We start from the raw sequence: 17,624 nt of genomic DNA on the forward strand, positions 1-17,624 counted from the left end.
GACAGGAGAGCTGCTCCCCAGGCTCTCTGGGGCAGGAAAGGCACAGAGCAACCCCATCCCAGTGCTCCAAACAAGGACCTTCCTCCCTCACCTCACATCAGCCCTGAGGACACTCACAATCTTCTCCCACCCAGCACATACCCACAACATCACAGAATCCCAGCCTGGTTTGGCTTGGAAGGGAGCTTAAAGATCATCTCATTGCACCCTCCTGCCATGGGCAGGGACACCTTCCACCAGCCCAGGTTGCTCCAAGTCCTGTCCAACCTGGCCTTGGACACTTCCAGGGATGGGGCAGCCACAGCTTCTCTGGGCAACCTGTGCCAGGGCCCCACCACTCTCACAGCCAACAATTCCTTCCCAATATCCCATCTAACCCTGCCCTCTGCCAGTGGGAAGCCATTCCTTGTTGTCCTGTCCCTCTATCCCGTGTTCCTCTCCAGCTCTCCTGGAGCCCCTTTAGGCACTGGAAGGGGCTCTGAGATCTCCCTGGAGCCTTCTCTTCTCCAGGTGAGCACCCCCTGCTCTCCCAGCCTGGCTCCAGAGCAGAGGGGCTCCAGCCCTTGGAGCATCTCTGTGGCCTCCTCTGGACTCCAGAGCAGCTCCACGTCCTTCCTGTGCTGGGACCCCAGAGCTGGAGGCAGCTCTGCAGGTGGGATATCTCCTGAGCAGAGCAGGGGGGTAAAATCACCTCCCTCACAGCGCCTGGGCACCACACATGGCACAGGAGTAGGGGATGCCCTTCAGAACTGGTGCCAATTGAAGAGATAAAAATGAAATCCCACCAAAGAGCTCTCCAGCTCTGGGACATCCTCACAGTGCCTGAGATGACACAGTCTGGGGGTCACTGCACAACAGTGAAGGAGGCCATCTAACACTGTCACTCTGAACACCATGTGTGTCATCACCTCAAACAAACAGAGGTCATCTGGGGACACTTTCAATGTGCCCTGGACAGACAAGAAGGACAAGTGCAGCTATTTTTACATAAGTGGTAATTTAAAAATAACACCAAGAAATCGCTTTCTAGGCAGTTAATGAAATCTAACTTCATAAAAGCCTAAAAATGTAAGCATTGTAAACCTTTTGCAAGTAGTTGGCAACACTGTCAAATGGTTTCCTCATCTGTCATGGGCTCTAACCTCAGTGTCAAGGGCTCTTGAGCACCAAGATCTCTGGCACGGGGCTGCTGGCAGCCTGGGCACACACCAGAGGGGAGGACAGCACTGCAGTCCCTCATTCCCTTCCAGTTTCACACCCTCTCCCTCCATCCAGCTGAAGGCCCTGAGCTCCGCGATCTCCGTCCTACCCAACCCAGGGCTTGGATTCTTGTGTTCAAAACTGTTTAAATAAAACCCACAGTTTCATCACACAGTATTCCTCTTCCTCCAAAAAATCAGCCAAGCTATTTTTACCTCCTTTAGCCACCAGTTCCACGCATTTTTTCAGTGATGAAGAGAATTGGTTTCTGTTCCCATAAACTATCTCAGTGTTGAGGGAAGGGTGAGGAGAAAGTCACCATGTTCCCAGAAGGAGGACAATAATCAGTGCCGTGGAATGAACCATTCCTCACATCCCACTGTCTTACCAACCTCCTCAGCCCAGGAACAGGAGGATCTGGCACAGCCAGGGTGCAAGTCTATGTCCTACACTGAGCTAATGGTACTTCCATGGAAACTGAAATTCAGGAGTTTAAAAACAACATCTACAACATCACTCCAGACAACTAACCATTTCTTCTTTCAAGTTTACCAATCCTGCAAAGGGGAAGAAAGCCAATATTGTCCAGGATAAAAGGGGGAACTTCTTACTTACATAAGAGACTGAAACTGCCAGGAACAGCAGCAGCCCCAGTGGACTGAAGTGCAGTATGGGAAAGAAGCGTCAGATGCAGAGTACTACCATAAAGCTAAAAGGAGATCTGTTTTTTCCCCTCCAGACACCTCTGGAAATCCCCAAGTTCTCAATCTAACAACCTTTAGCTGTCTCTCCTTAGTAGTTTTACATGAAAAAAACTCAACTGGTAATTCTAAAAAGCTGTAGTACATGTTTTGCAGCTATCCAACTTTCTTTTTAGATCAGTAACAATAGTCTGATTCTTCTTTAAATGACATTTGCACCTTTTTCTTATGCCAGTTCCTCACTTCTACATCCACAGATCCTTCCTGAGGCTGCGTGATGTGTCATGGTGCTGATCCCCATCAGTGCAGACCAGGGGCCAGGCCCTGTACAGAGCCAAAAGTGCTGCAGCTTCACCCTGCCCAGGGCAGTGGCAAAGTTGCCATCCTTAGAAGTGTTCAAAAACTGTGCAGATGTGACACCTGGGGACACGGTGACATGTTTATTCAAGTAAACAAAGTGGAGAAGATCCATCAGTCCAGGCTGAGTCCATCTCTCCACAGGCAGAGGGAAATTGCTACTTTGCTTATGTTGAACAAAATAATGGTAAAATTCCTATGTTAAAAGAATTCCTTCTTCTTCCAATAGCTAATGACATCTCAGAGTGGAGGTTAAAACTCTGCCTCCAGTAGAATCACAGGCTGGTTTGTTGGAAGGGCCCTTAAAGATCATCTCGTTCCAACTCCCCTGCCATGGGCAGGGACACCTTCCACTAGACCAGCACTGATACTCAACATTATCAGAGAAAGCAAGAATCTTCAAATAACATGTTCCTCACCCATATCTCTGCTGCTGCCTTTGGAAATCCCATCCTCAGGTGCCAGGAACTGCTCCCAAATGTGCCTCAAATCCTGAATCTGCTCCCTGTACACACAAAGCTCTCCAGGTCTCTCTTAAGTGGTTGCAAAACAGCCAAATGTTTTTCCCTGAGCCGGCTGGCCCAAACCATTCCCTCCAGCACATGGCACAGGCATCACACATGGGCTCAGGTAAAACCTTGCCCTGTACCTCACAGGGTGCTCCCACTGACCACAGAGCTGCCTTGGAGCTTTTCCAGTTTCTAGCACTAAAAACACAGCCAAACAAAAGATCTCACTGCTGCTTAACATAAAAGTAGCGGTAGCTGTTCACTTCCAAAATTTATAGCTGCACCCTCTTACATAAAATAAACCCCCCTATTTTTGAGAGGTCCTGCACATTTAAGTCATAGCTGTGGGGAGGTTAGGTGGAAAGGCCAGGATACCTGTCAGCTCAGCACCAGTGTGTTTGGAGCGATTTGGTGGTTTCCATGGCGATGGGGAGGGTAAGGGGCTGCCTGGTTCCCGCTCTGGCTGACGCACATCTCAAACAATCGCTCTCTTCCTGTTCGTATGGCTCAAGAAAAACAGGATGCTGAGAGGTGTTTATCTGAGAGGGTGAGATAAGCAAGCGCACTGCGAGTTCTGAGAGTATAGGAGGTCACTAGTGAGATGTTATAGATTTTCTGGGTAAAAAAATCCCACTGCTCCTGTGCTGAATGGGATTAAATTATGCATGGAAAGATCCTTTCCCTTGGAACCCGCAGGAAACCCTGAGGAGCTGTTATATGAGCCCTGAATACCAATGGAAAGTCTTTTTAGTGTGTGGTACTGAGTTCCATCGCTGAACAAAAACGCAGGAACAGCTCCCTGGGCAGTATCTGCCACTCCCAGAGAACGGGGACTGTGACGGTCCTGCGGCTGCACGGGGAGGTCAGGCTGCATCATAACATGGCCTGTGGCCACAAGCACCAGCTCACAGGCGATTCTCAGGCCTCTCACCCAACCTGAGTAACCCCTGCAGGCACTTTGCAGCATTTTAAATGTCCACCAGTGCCTGAGGACGAACCTCCCCACTCCTCATCCCAACTCCATCAGTGACAGAACCTGCATTGTGCCCAAATCACACAGCACAGTGCGGGGCTGCAGTCACTGCTGGTCATTAATTACCTGCCCACTAATCACCACGAGCTGGTACAGCCCAGCAGCATACTGGGGTTCAAAGCTGAAAACTAGGCCCTGTCCAAAAAGCATGACAGCATTGTCACTGCCACTGTCCAAGCTCGCTCGGCCCCGGCAGATGAACCTCAGGATCAAAGGGTGGGCTCAGTTCAGCGCACACTGTGTCTCACCTAAAAAATCCACTGCGCAGGCTCGAAGGGTTAATGACCTTTCCCAAATCTTCGTTCGCGAAGACTGGCCATACATACATTGTCCAGGGGTGGTTCTGGAGCAGGGGATGGCACCTTCACACCCCTGCTCCTGTCACCCGTGTGCACCCACCCAGAAACGTCCAGCTGCAGGACAAAGCCATGGCACTTAATCCAGGAGCTGGCTGGACACATTGCATGTGACCTGGGGTCACAGTGGCTTTAATGTATCCTGCTCATTTAGGAGAAGAGAAGAACACCCACAAGCAGAGAGAAAGGACAAGGTTTATTTAGACACAGGTATATTAGAAAAACCTAAAAAAGTACAGCTCAGCAAGTTAATTCCAGAGGCTGCCTTGCTGTGGTGGCAGGAAGAGTGGGGTGTTCAGCAACAAAGCTGGAATGGAAAAGTGAGAGGCTGTAAGTGGGACATCCCTCTGTGTTTCAGGGGATATTTGGAATATATATGTTGCACCAAGGGAGATTTAGGTTGGATATTAGGAAAAATTTCTTCACTGAAAGAATGGTCAGGCACTGGCACAGGCTGCCCAGGGAAACGGTGGAGTCACCATCCCTGGAGGGACTGAAAAGCCATGTGGCACATGGGGACATGGGTTAGTGGTGGCCTTGGCAGTGCTGGGGAAATGTTGGACTCAATGATCTTTGAGGGCTTTTCCAACTTAAAGAGTTCTGTGATTCCACATAAACCACTCAGAGCAGGTTTAGATGGAACTAAACAGAATATGAAGGAGAAGGACAGTATGTGTCAGCCTGACTTCCCATGGGTTCATTCCTGTTTGGGAACTACGAAGGACTGGACTTAAAGTCTTCTTGGTCTTCAGCCTCACAGGAAAATCAATACTGATAAATATTGATTATTATCCAAAAATTAGCTGTCAACTGTGAAACAGGGAAGCTGAGCCATCTTTCACATACTTATCTGTTCATCACTTGGCCTATTTAAAATGCACATATAATTTAAAATAAAATATTCATTAAGGCCTTTTGCATGTCATCATATCCTATAGAAGACCCAGACCACTCACTACAGCGCACCCATCATTCACAGGGCAAATTGTGCCAGACACAGGACCTGCCACCACAGACCTGCTGGGAACAATGCTGGGCTTTGGAGGACCTCAGCCATCACAGAGACATGTGGGCACACGGTTAGCATAATAATGGTGTAATAAAGAATGCAAAAAGTCTTAAAAATGAGCACAATCAGATATTGAAGTGAAGGATAATAAATATGTGGAGTCAGTAATCGTTTAAACAAGTGAGCAGCAAGGAACAGAGCAGGAGGAAGTGTATGGGAACACCTCTCCAAGGAGAGCACCAAGCACTGCATGGGATTAAGGATCAAAGTGCCTGTGCACTGTCACACAGCCCCAGTCCGAGAGGGGAACACACACTGAGAGATGTGTGGACTGCAGTGCCCACCTTCAGCAATTCTTCATGCTACCTGGAGTATCTGCCAGCCAGGAGCTGCACAGACTGCATAGAATCAGAGAATCTTGGCATCGTTAAGGTTAGAAAAGACCTTTAAGATCATCAAGTCCACCATCAGCCACATTCACCACTAAACCATGTCCCCAAGGGCCAAATCCAAACGTTTTTTGAATGCTTCCAGGGATGGTAACTCCACTACTGCCCTGGGCAGCCTGTTCCAGTGCTTCACAACCCTTTCTGTGAAAAATTTTCCCTAATATTCAATCTAAACCTCCCTTGGTACAACTTGAGGCTGTTTGATGAGCCATTCTAGCTTGTAGCTGGTTCAGCAGGGAAGGAGCTGGCTTTGGACCTCTGGGAGCACTGAAGCAAACCCATTAGGAAGGTTGTACTGGCTCCACTGGCAATACAAAAACATCACCCCATTTAACACAAAGCCACATACATAACCCGACCCTCTCCATGAGTGAGTGAGCTGCAGTTACCTAAAGCCCTTCCCAAGTGGTTCCTCGCCTCCACTGCCACTTTCTTTATTTCAAAGACATTTGAAAAGGAGATCTTTGAAATTTCCCTATGGGACTTACACTCAGCCAAGGATGTCCTGATCCCTCAAATGCAATCCCTTTACAGTCCTCACTGGGACCACTCCAACATTTTCTTGCAAGTCAACAATGCCACCAAGACCTTTCAAAGCGGCACCTCAGGCTCTCCATTACAGGGCAGGAAGATGATGCACTTCTTCCACGCAGGGAAGTGGAGCAGTTCACCCAAAGTCTCCCAGCAGAATCCCTGAGGAAGCAAGAACCTGAGGAAGCAATTCTGACCTCCCTCATTTTCCCATCACTGTGGATCCCTCTGTTTGAACAAACACTTCTCATTCATTCCAGTCTGGTATCAGCACCTCTGGAAAGCCAGTGCCCAGCTGAAGGCACAAGCCCTCTGGGTGTCAGGGGACACAGGGACTCTCCCCATGAGCTGAGCCTGAGTCACTACAGTTTGTGCAGCCTCCTCTCACCACCTGGGGTTCCAGCTGCACCAGTCCCTTCTTCTCAGGGCTACCAAAAACATCCCATCACAATTAGGAATCAGTTCTCTAAGAACAGGCCTGATTCCCAAAGCCCTCTGGGAAACAACAGGTGAGCTTTGCTACCTGTGTTATCCATCCTGGCAGACACAGGGTAGAGCAAATCTGCAGGAGAAAGTGCATTCCTACTTACTTCATGTAAATTTTGTTTTCCCAGTTGGTGCACATATTTAAGGTAGTATCAAAGGAACAAAATGGGAACCCAATTATTTTCTCTGGCTTGGCTGGCTTACAGATCAACTCCCAGCCTTTAATTCTAGGAAGTGAGTGACCGCGAAGCCTCCTGACAGCCAAGGGCCCCCCTCTTTCCATCTGACTCCCTGTTTGTCTTGGCAGTAGCCAGGTTAAGGCTGTCCCATTCAGCCTGCAGCGGAATGCAAGGCAGATGGAAAGAGGAAAAGACAGACAGACACTGCAAAGACTGAGAGACAAAGCCTGGTGGCGGGATGAAAGAGCACGGAACGAAGGCAGGACCCAGCCAAGCCAAACAAAGTTTTCCTTGAGTGATTACATCTGCCAGAGAGTCCCCAGCTTGCACTCTCCTTGCTGAGAAATTCCTTTAATTGTGTCTAGGACATTTTAAAAATCCCAAGAAAAGCTCCTCTGTAATCATGAGAGCTCTGAACTGTGTGAACTTTTGTCATGCTGCATTGCTGATAGCTCCCTGCATACTTCTGCAACTGAAACATGGCTCTGCAGAAGATATTGCTGAGGTAGAGCCCTGGGGAGGGAAAACCGATAATAAATCTTCATTTCTTTTTCCCCAAGAAAAAACAAACAATTTAGACAAATACTTCTCCCTCCCAATGTCTGTGTGGCTCTGTGCAAAGTGCATCCAGCAGAAAATAAAAAGAGATATGTCCTCAGATTAGCCAGAATTAAATGAGGTTAAATGAGCGATGTGCAGAGCCAAAGCCTACAGCTCTGTGAAACAGGCACCTCCCTGGAGGGCAGCAGGGACAGGGGCTCTGCCACAGCCACCAGAGCTGAGCTGAGGGTGGAGGGGGCAGAGGGGCAGACTGAACCTCCAGCACCTGCACCAGACAGGCTGCCACAGGCATTGCCTTGTGGATACAAAAATCAATACTTGGAAGCCAGAAGAAAGGTAAGTGTTAAGCAACTTTCAAGAGCTGCGAGCCTGCGTTGACCAGACACACTCCTGGGTTTAGTTGAATGCCATTGTTCTGTGGCTTCACATCATGGGTCCAAATCCCTTGTGTGTGGCAAACCTCCTGGCAAACCTCCCTCAGCTGCAGGCCTGTTTTCCCAGCACTAATTTGTTCTCCATCACTCGCTGTGATAACCAGAAATACCAGATAGTTGACAGACTCCAGGTACCTCATTTCTCTCCTCCACAACCCAAACATCTTCCTGCACACCTCAGGTAACTGGGTATTCGTATTTACCAAATGTGAGGGTCAGTCACTGGAAGAAGCTGCAAAGGCAAAGCTCATTGTGAAAAGGCCAAACCAAAAATCACAGGGTGGGTGAGCTGAGTCTCACCTCGCCACAGTCACAACCCCCCCGTGTCACAGGTGTGGGGTACCCAGGGAGCTGAAACCATCACTGAGGGGGCAGCACCAACAGGTCTGCTCCCCTGAAACAGCCACCCAAAGCTGTGATTTGGTGTGTGTACATTTTCTCAAGCATTTTGAATTAATACCTGGCTTTATTTCACTACTTCGTTGGTGCCAAGACATTTTACTTAGGACATACATTGTCCAAAAGCAAAGTGACTTGTTCTCATTACAATCACAGAATATCCTGAGCTGGAAGGGACCCACGAGGATCATCCAGTCCAACTCCTGGCCCTGCACAGACACCTCAGCAATCCCATCCTGTCCCTCAGAGTGTTGTCCAAACCCTCCTGGGGCTCTGGCAGCCTTGGGGCTGTGCCCACTGCCCTGGGGAGCCTGGTCAGTGCCAACCACCCTCTGGGGGAAGAACCTTTCCCTGAGATCCAACCTGACCCTGCCCTGGTACAGCTCCAGCCGTTCTGTGGGGTCCTGTCCCTGCTCACACAGAGCAGAGATCGGTGCTGCCCCTCTGCTTCACCTCAGCAGAAAACCTACTTGGCCAAAACATGGATCTGTTCTTGCTGGGCCAGTGAATTGAAGCAACTTAGTGAAGGGTCCAAGGTACCAGAATTGGGTACAAGCACATGAGAGAGAAGGGCAGGAGCAAGACCCTCCCTCACAGTCAACACTTCCATTTGCTCCATTCTGCCAAAACACACATCTTTCCTTATAACATATAGAAATCCACATTACTGGCAGTGTAAGAAGTAGGGATACCTAGCCTTTAATGACCTGCAGGGCAGGTACAGTGTTAGGTTTTATGGGATCTACCATGCAGAAGGACAAGGCTCAAACTTAAGATAAAACTCACACATCAGCCACAGGACAGTGTGGCCATGGGCTGATCAGCACTCTGAGCTCCTGGAGCAGGAGTCACGAGCACTGCTGAAGAATGTCAGTGCACAGACAGATGTCAGCATCATCCAGATTTATTTTTTAAACAGCATGTCTTATAGTAACTTTAAAACAGGATCTGTAACTTTAAAACAGACTTTATCCCTAAGATGGGCAGCCTTTCCAGACAGAACTGCCTCCTCTACCCCCAGACCCAGCTCAACACTTCATGAAGCACAGCATAGCCAGGATCATGCCATGTAGAACACCAGCTCAGTATCTGCTGAATGATACCTCAACAACTGAAGGAAACCTCAGTGGAGAGAAACACCAGATGCTGCTGAGGGAAGGGGTGACAGCGAGACCAGGTGGCACCTCTGAGACATGGAGCCTGAACTGAACCCATGAGCAAAGGGACCGGTGTCTCTGTAGCCCCCAGGTACAGGGAATAAACAGTCTGAGGGCCAAGGAGCTCCATTTGAGAACATCCACTGCAATAATCTCAATTCTCAAAACTGCAGAAGGTTCCCTAAAAACCTGCAGTTTGATGGGGAGGAGGTTGGGCTTTTGTTTTATGCTTATTTGCCTTTTTCTCCTCATGGATAACATTCACTTCCAGTAACTCCTGACCAAAGTGGAAAAGGAGGATTTAACAATAAGTCCATCACAAGTAATGGCAACCCATGTGCTCTTATGAAACAATAACACACCAACATAAAATAAATCAGTGCCTTTTAATTTAATAATGTAAATTACCCTCCCACCTGCTGTGACTCTCCATAAGAAGAAAAAGCTGGAGGCATATTTACCAAGCTGTCTATCCCAGTCCCATTTTGAACTGGCCTCCTGCCCTGGGGTTAGACTGTAGGACTCTGTCATCTCTTGCACTCGTATGACCTAAGAAAGGGAATGTGGCCTTTTTCCCACAAGCCCAGAGTGAGAACATCATAAAAGCTGAACTTTAGCCCCCTTTTTGGGCAGGCAGCACAATAGCAAGGAGGATGCTGTTACTCCCCAGAGGCTCTGCTGCTGAAAAACATCACCAAGCTCAAGTAAAAGGTCAGTAGTTAGGATTGCATCTCTTGTTTTCTTCAGTTTTCCTCCTCCGTCAAAGGCAGTTCAACATTCTTTGCACACCCCCCTCCCTCCTTCTGAGAAATGCAGGAAGGAAGTGCTTGCAAAATAGTTTAATTTAAAAGAACGCACAATCACACACAGCAGACCCTGCTCCAGCCTCCGAGCAGGACGTTTCCACTGCCTCCCAGTTCCCACTGCAGCACAAATGAATCCCTGCAGGGGCAGAGCCATCCCTCCCTCCATAGACAAAACCCTCTGTAGGGACAGACACCTCGAGGGAAGAGCTGTGGCTGTGTGCTGCAGGCAGCCCCCCCTGCTCCCCCACAACACACACCACCCCTCAGGGGACATCTGCCCAGGGAACCAGGGCTGTGGAGCAGGAAAGAAGGATGCAGGGAATCCTGTAACCTCCCAGGGCACTGCATGGGAACAGGTACCGAGAGGCAGGACCATAGTCCTGGCGTGTAGGACACAGTCACCTCCTGTCTCTCTCAGAACTAGTGCTTGTTTGATTTCACAGGATATTCTTCCACCAGTGTTTGTTACCTGGACCTTGCTAGAATTTGGGAAGGTGTTTGGGCCTGTTGGATTTAACTTGACCCTTGTCTTCACTAGATTTATGTGAAAGAACCAGAGAGGGAGGAAACAACTATTATACTCCATTTCTTTTTGCAAAGATGAATGTTGAGACCAGCAGGCAATGCTTGGAAAACTCCTTCATTATCCATCAGTTTCTGTTGTATGACCACATATTCAATGTAAACATCATTCTCCCCAGACACACAGTGTTCTCCTATCCCTGGGCAAACAGCACTTATTATCACAAGCCTATGTCTTTGTCTTTTCAAAGCCTTTGGCAACCCCAAGGACTTCTCTTCCCTTGCGCCATGAACCATGACAGCCACTAGCACACGTCAGAACAGGCTGGCAGTCCCTGCCTGCTTTCCCTTCTTTGAGAATTCCCAGTCCTCCCAGCCCTGAACACCCCGGCTCTCGCAGCCTCTCCCGGCACTCAGTGCTCTTGGCAGATCCCATCGTGTTGCGCGTTCCTCACATTGCTCCGGGTTCATTCCCGGTTGGTACTCTTGGACTTGAGAGGGACACTGTCAACAAATCACAGTCTTGTCTCTTTTTTTAACCCATTGCTGTCACAGTGTACAAGTAGATTAATAAAATAACTAAGAGAGCAGTGCCTGGAGGAACGAAGCAGAATCACACCCACTGCCCATTCAAGTGATGTCTCACAGAATCACAGAATGTGCTGAGCTGGAAGGGACCCACAAGGATCATCCAGTCCAACCCTCAGCCCTGCACAGGCCCATCCCCAAGGGTCACACCCTGTGCCCCAGAGGATCATCCAAACTCTCCTGGAGCTCTGGCAGCCTTGGGGCTGTGCCCACTGCCCTGGGGAGCCTGGTCAGTGCCAACCACCCTCTGGGGGAAGAACCTTTTCCTGAGATCCAACCTGACCCTGCCCTGACACAGCTCCAGACTATTCCCTGTCCGCTGTCCCTGGTCCCCTCAGAGCAGAGCTCAGGGCCTGCCCCTCCTCTGCCCTTCCCCAGGAGGCTGGAACTGCCCTGAGCTCTGCCCTCAGTCTCCTCAACTCTTCTCATCAGGATGGCCAGAACAAGCAAGGACACAACCAGTTATTTTCTAGAAGGAAATTAAGAAATTTAGCATGCTGTTAACATGAGCACTTTCCCAGGTACAGTCAAACAGCTTCACAAAGGGGAAGATTAATACTGTCCCAAAGAGGGAAATGAGAGAGTCAAATGCCCCGAACAGGCTGGGGACTGCAGGGTTGCAGCAGGACCTGAAACCAGGTTGCTGTGTTTTGCCTTTTTAATTTTAAAGTTGACAGCTTCAACTGCCAGCACCTACACTCAGTGCTGAGCAGTAGGGAAACCTGCCATTCCCCAGCTCTAGGCCAGATGGGTGAGTTTGTGGGGTAATGTTTTCATAACCATGCAGCCGGTACTGCTATTTATTATCCATCCCATTCCCAGTAACCTCTTTTTCAATTGCTGTTGTTCATTTGCATTTCTAGTAGACTTAAAAATAATTGTTAGCATTGTAGAAATGCTTTCAGTTTTTAAATGAGGGCTCCATAATCCTGCTTTCTGTAAAGATCTTAAATAAGAAATAATTTCTGTCCCACAGAGTACTGTAAAGGCATTTAAGGAGCTTACTGCCCACCCCACACCTGTTGTAAGCCCAGACAAAGGACAATAAAAATGTGAAACAGGAGAATGAATGAAAGAACCCCAGAAAGGCACATATGGCTGGGCAGAGAAGGTGCTCCTGCAGGTAGCCAGCACAGAGCTGGGGATTTTTTTTGCTTATCAAGACTGTTAAGAGTTACACACAGCAAAAAGGTATAGAAGGCATAAACTGCATAGAAAGATGTGTCACAAGTACCCCATCCCATGGTCAGTGTGCATGCAGGGGCAGAATGGGCAGATTTCAGGAGCATATAATTTGCTTCTGGGAAGTCTTTACCAGTTACTTCTGCAACTCCAGTCTAAAAACCTTCTCAATAAACAACACGCTCTTTCCTTAATTCAAGAGGTTACACTCATATTCAAGTTTCATCCCAGTTTTGCCAAAACAAAGCCTTAACTAAATACTGTTTTGACCCTGAGCACACTGGACACACTGCTAAGGTGGTCATGCTGCAGGAATTACTGACAGAGGCTTTTTCAGGGAGAGAAGTCCAAGGAAAGGTTGATGGAATCCTGTAGCATCAGTTAATTCAGGAAAAAAGCAACCCCACAAAATATTTTCTTACACTATGAGCAACTGCTGAAGTTTCAGGGGAAATTCCAAATTTACCATTAGGCTGGACTCTTAACTTGAATTATACCCCCAATGACCCAAATGGAGAAGTCTTGGAGGTGTTTTATCTCCACACTAATTCACCAGCTGATGTGCTTGGCTGAGCCTGAGGCTGGGCTCAAACACAGAGCTCAGTTCAGGCAGGGCAGCAGCAGTGTGAAACAAGCAGGGCAGGCACAAGGGCTTTGGTGGTTCAGTCTCTCCATCTCTCTCTTTCCATTCCCACGTACAAGTCCTCTTGCTATTGGACAACCTACTAGGGGGGAGCTTTGGAGCATCTCAGGTCAGGGAACAATCAGTGGTTTGAAAATAGTGAGAACACGGTAACGTTAGCAGGCTCTGTCTGTGAGGATGCTCACACCTGGACTGACCAATCCAGGTGCTCAGCTTACCTACAGAGCATTCTGGATAGGTGTGGAAGGAGAATTATGCCTCAAATATTGAGTCACAGAATCACAGAATCGTTAAGGTTGAAGAATTCCTTTAAGATCAAGTCCATCTGTCAACCAGCACCACCACCACGTTAAACACTGAACCATGTCCCCAAGTGCCACATCCAGGCTCCTCTTGAACACTTCCAGAGATGATGACTCCACCACCTCCCCGGGCAACTCAGTCCAATACCTGAACACTCTTTCAATGAAAAAATATTTTCTAGTATCTAATCTGAATCTGTCCTGGCACAACTTAAGGCCATTTCTTCTGATCCTGTATCTTGGGACATGACCAAAGAGACCAACCACCACCTCACTATAACCTCCTTAAGGTAGCTGTAGGGAGAAATTCCCAGCTCAAAGTTTGTGAGGATACTAAAACCATAATGAAAAAAATAAACCCAAACAGTTGTTTCAAGTTAAAAAAAGGTTACAGAGCAGACAGATCTGAAAGTATTACTGAAATATTGTAATGCAGAGTTTAAACAAAAGCAGTGACACAGAGAAGAAGATCCCAGTTCAGTTCTGAGTATCTTCTTGGAGAGAATCCTATTCAGCAAAGATGATTCAGTTAAAGGTCAGGTTTCCACCCTACTTGGTTTCTCCTTCTTTGAGGCATCACAGATGGCCTTTGCCTCAGCACTGCCCTGCCCTGCAGACCTGACAGAAAGCTCTGCCTCCATCCCAGTTACTCACACATCACCCCAGGGTGCCCTGTGCCCAGGAGCATCCCCGGCCACCTCCTTGGCTCCAGGCTCCACAACCTGCCAGTGTTGTAAAGAGTGCCTCCACAACCTCTTTACTAAACGTCAGCCCTTTTCCTTCTTTCCCCCTCTTTTTCCTTTGGTAAGCTGCTGCTTCTAAAGTTGAATTTTGACCATTAAGCTCTCAGTTCCAAAGGGAAGGGAAGGGAAGCCCAGTGCCCTGCTGTCAGACACAGCCACAGCAGGAGCTGGCCCGTGCCCAGGTCCCAGGGTGCTGCTCCCGCTCCTCCCTGCTGTTTATCCCAGCCGGGTGTTTTTCCCCTGGCGCTGCCACGATTGTTTGGTCGGGCTGGGTGATGGATGGTGGAGAAGGTTGTGTCTGGAAATGTGCTCCCAAGTCGACAGGAAGCCCGGGGGGCCTTTGCCAGCACTTCCTTCCTGTATACAAGGGGAGGACAGAATGGGAAAAACCTTGGCTGTCTCCTACCCTGAGAAAAGCGCTCCCCTTCCAGCTGGATTACAGTAACAATATTTTAATCTTTCACAAGATTATAATATCCTTCCTCTCTAAGTATAGTTACAGTGGCAGCTCAGAATGAAGTGAACACTCAATAGGTGGTGCTGGAAGCTGAACAAATGGAGGCCCAAAGTGGAAGATCCCTATCTTCAGCCAAGATATAAATCCCCAGTGGATCACACCTGTCTAACCCAGGACTTGACTCCAAGAGTAACCAGGACTAAGCACTTCAACAGAAGGTATAAAATGCACACATTGGAAATGTGTCCCTCTGGACAACTTCTTTCCTGTGCCTCTTTTAGAGAGTGGATCTAAACTGAAACCACAACATTCATTACCCCTACAAAACACAAGGCTGCAATGAGCCATCTATGAATATTCTGACTGCACATTTCTCACGAGCACCCAGGATGTGTTATAGAGACTTGCCTTGAAAGCCTTTTTCCAAAAACCCAGCCCCAATGTCCTTTTGTGGATGATTCATGAATCTCCACACATCTCGATGTGTAATCATCACCTGTTCACAGTAATAATATGTGCTGAGTATTACAGAAGAGATACTTCCCCCTACCACAGGAATTTTTCTAAAATTTTCCATTCTTGAGCTCCCAGATTCAAACCCATAGACAACAGCAAGGGCTTTAGTGCAGGCAGGTGTTCAGAACCCCAGACTCATGAACTTGCTCTGCCTACAGCCACATGGCCTGTGACAGCCAGAGCAGGGCACACAGGGTGTGGTTCTGAGGACCACTCTCCTGGCTGTCCCAGCAAGGGGGTATCCCAGCAATCCCCTCAGGCACATATTGTCTGGGCCAGTTTGCCCAAGCAAGTCTGAAAAAGGAAGGAAGAAATTCTCAGGACTCTTGACAACAAAAGAAAGCTCCCCAAACCTGTGAGCAGACAGCCCTCCTAACAGCCTGTATTTCTGACAAAGGCCTCAAAAGAAAAGACCTCACCCATGAACAAAGAGTGGGGAACAATGGGAACTGTCAAAAAATAGCCCTCACGTCAGAGCTAAGAATGCCCCTTGACACTTCCAAAAAAGCCCAGGCTGAGCAGAGCCTGGGAGGCCACAGGCACTGCCTCTGGCACCCGCCTCTCCCAGGCCCTGCCCCGGGGCAGAAACTGCCAGAAGCACTCAATGAGGCTGAATTCCAACAACCAAAGATGGGGATGGAAGAGGAGAGGAAATTTATGGTAAGTCTGGGCCAGAAAAAGTAACAAATTCCTGTCCATTTAATGTCTCCAGCAAGGATCCGACACTGAGACTTCATGGGACATCCGTGACAACGGTGTGTGTGCACGTGTTCCCTTTCTGCACAGGGAAACCAAGTACCAAAGCAATTAGTGAGAGAATTAAACTATGGCTAAAAGCTGAATGAGTTGTGTAACGCAGTAATAAAACCCTGTGTGCTTCTGAACTGGTGAGAAGTTATAAAAACAATTGCTAGTAAACTTTTCAACCTGGACTAGAATTCTAAGAATTCTGATATCCAGATGTGGACAGGAAGCCTCAAAGATCCAATAACCTTCAGGGCATGCAATTTAGCACTGATTCACAGGTTTTGCTTTATTTGTGACTCAGTATTCTCTTCCAATAGCACTAAGAAAATAAATGGAAAGCAAATCATGCTGAATGAACAGGAGAAGACAGGTAAACACTTAGAGAAGCAGAAAACTCACCCGTGGGCTGATCACTTGAGTCACTGTCCTGATTCATCCTCCCGAAGGCGGCACCAGATCAGGATGCTGAGGTTGGAGGTCTAAACTCAGAGATGGCACTCCAAGCTCTTGCTTCTAAAAAGAAAAAAGAGTTACTGTCAAATTGCAGGAACTTCACCCTGTATGACAAAGGGAATATCTCGTGTGTGGTCTGCTGTCCTTGAATCTAACAAGAGAGTGGAGAATCTACGTGCAAGTACAGCTTGGTGTAGGAGCCACAGTTACACATTGCCTGAAGATCAGAGAATTCAACGGTGAACTGAATTAAGTCAACCAAGAAACACTGAAAAGTGGCATCTGAGATCTCATGCACGTTAAAGCAACGTGTAGTTAAACTCACATCTGGATTCCTGGAACAGGTCAAGATGAGCTTTCAAATTTGAACTGCACAAACAGGAGTCCTAATGCTGTTTACTTGAGTAGCCAAACAAAACTCCTGCACAAGGCCAGGAGTTAACTTGATGATCCTGGTGGGTCCCTTCCAACTCAGCACATTCTATGATTCTGTGAAAACCCCAGACCTATCTAACCCCAAATCAGACAGACCACGTGAAACTATGTTTTTGCCACAGCTAAACAGCTCCTTCTCTTTGTTTTGCTTGCCCTTCCACTCATCACATCTTGACTGTGGTAGAGTTGGAAAGACAACCCATGTCTCCCAAATCCCAGTCCAGTGCCTTAACCACCACATCCTTCCTGCTGAATCACACTACAGGATTGTTTATCAGGAAGGAAATTCCCCCTCGAGAATACTCACTCTGAGTGTGTTGGTGGAACACAAATGCTTAAAAAAATACAAACAGACAGGCAATAACAACAAGTGATTTAAGTCCCTGTGCACCAGGCTGGAGGCACAGCAATGTGTTGGGTTTGTTGTTTGTAGCAGTGTCAGTGAGGCACATCAAGCAGGACATGACACAGAACAAGCAGTGCATCCGGGTGGCCTCACAGGAACAGCCTCCTGTTCTCAATGGATGACACAAGACTCTGAAAGCATCTCCTCCACATTTAGCATGAGGTGTACCTGACTCAGGGGCACTCAGAAGGTTTAGACTCTTACCAGGCACCATGAAAGTCACCTTTGGCAGCATCTCATGCCAAGCTCCTAAGTGCAAGCAGTTTGTATGGGATCCAGTGGGTCAGAATTAACCTCAACATGTTGTATGAGCAAAGGGCCTTTGCTTTCTTTAAGGTCTTTAGCCCAAAAATAAAAAAAAGCAGGGTGTATGTGGAGGAAGATACCAAAAGTGGAACAAATAGGTTTTAGCCTAAACACACTTTATCCCATTGGTCTCCTAGAAAACAAAAAGGGCTGTAAT

At 48.0% G+C, this 17,624-nt stretch overlaps 1 protein-coding gene across 6 annotated transcripts in view; it reads right to left on the reverse strand.

Moving 5' to 3' along the window:
• The window catches only part of EXD3 (exonuclease 3'-5' domain containing 3), a 226,210-nt gene extending 209,827 nt beyond the window's left edge, over positions 1-16,383 (reverse strand). For all 6 annotated transcript variants that reach the window (XM_039386780.1, XM_039386779.1, XM_039386781.1 and 3 more), the window contains exon 1: positions 16,267-16,383. In XM_039386780.1, the coding sequence (XP_039242714.1) occupies positions 16,267-16,303 (37 nt within the window). In that variant the 5' untranslated portion in view covers positions 16,304-16,383. The remainder of the gene's footprint in view (positions 1-16,266) is intronic.
• Between the last annotated feature and the right edge of the window lie 1,241 nt (positions 16,384-17,624).

Source organism: Pipra filicauda, unplaced genomic scaffold (genome assembly GCF_003945595.2).
Source record: "Pipra filicauda isolate LSUMZ 115617 unplaced genomic scaffold, ASM394559v2 scaffold500_size419342_pilon, whole genome shotgun sequence".
In the NCBI taxonomy this organism is placed as follows: domain Eukaryota; kingdom Metazoa; phylum Chordata; class Aves; order Passeriformes; family Pipridae; genus Pipra; species Pipra filicauda.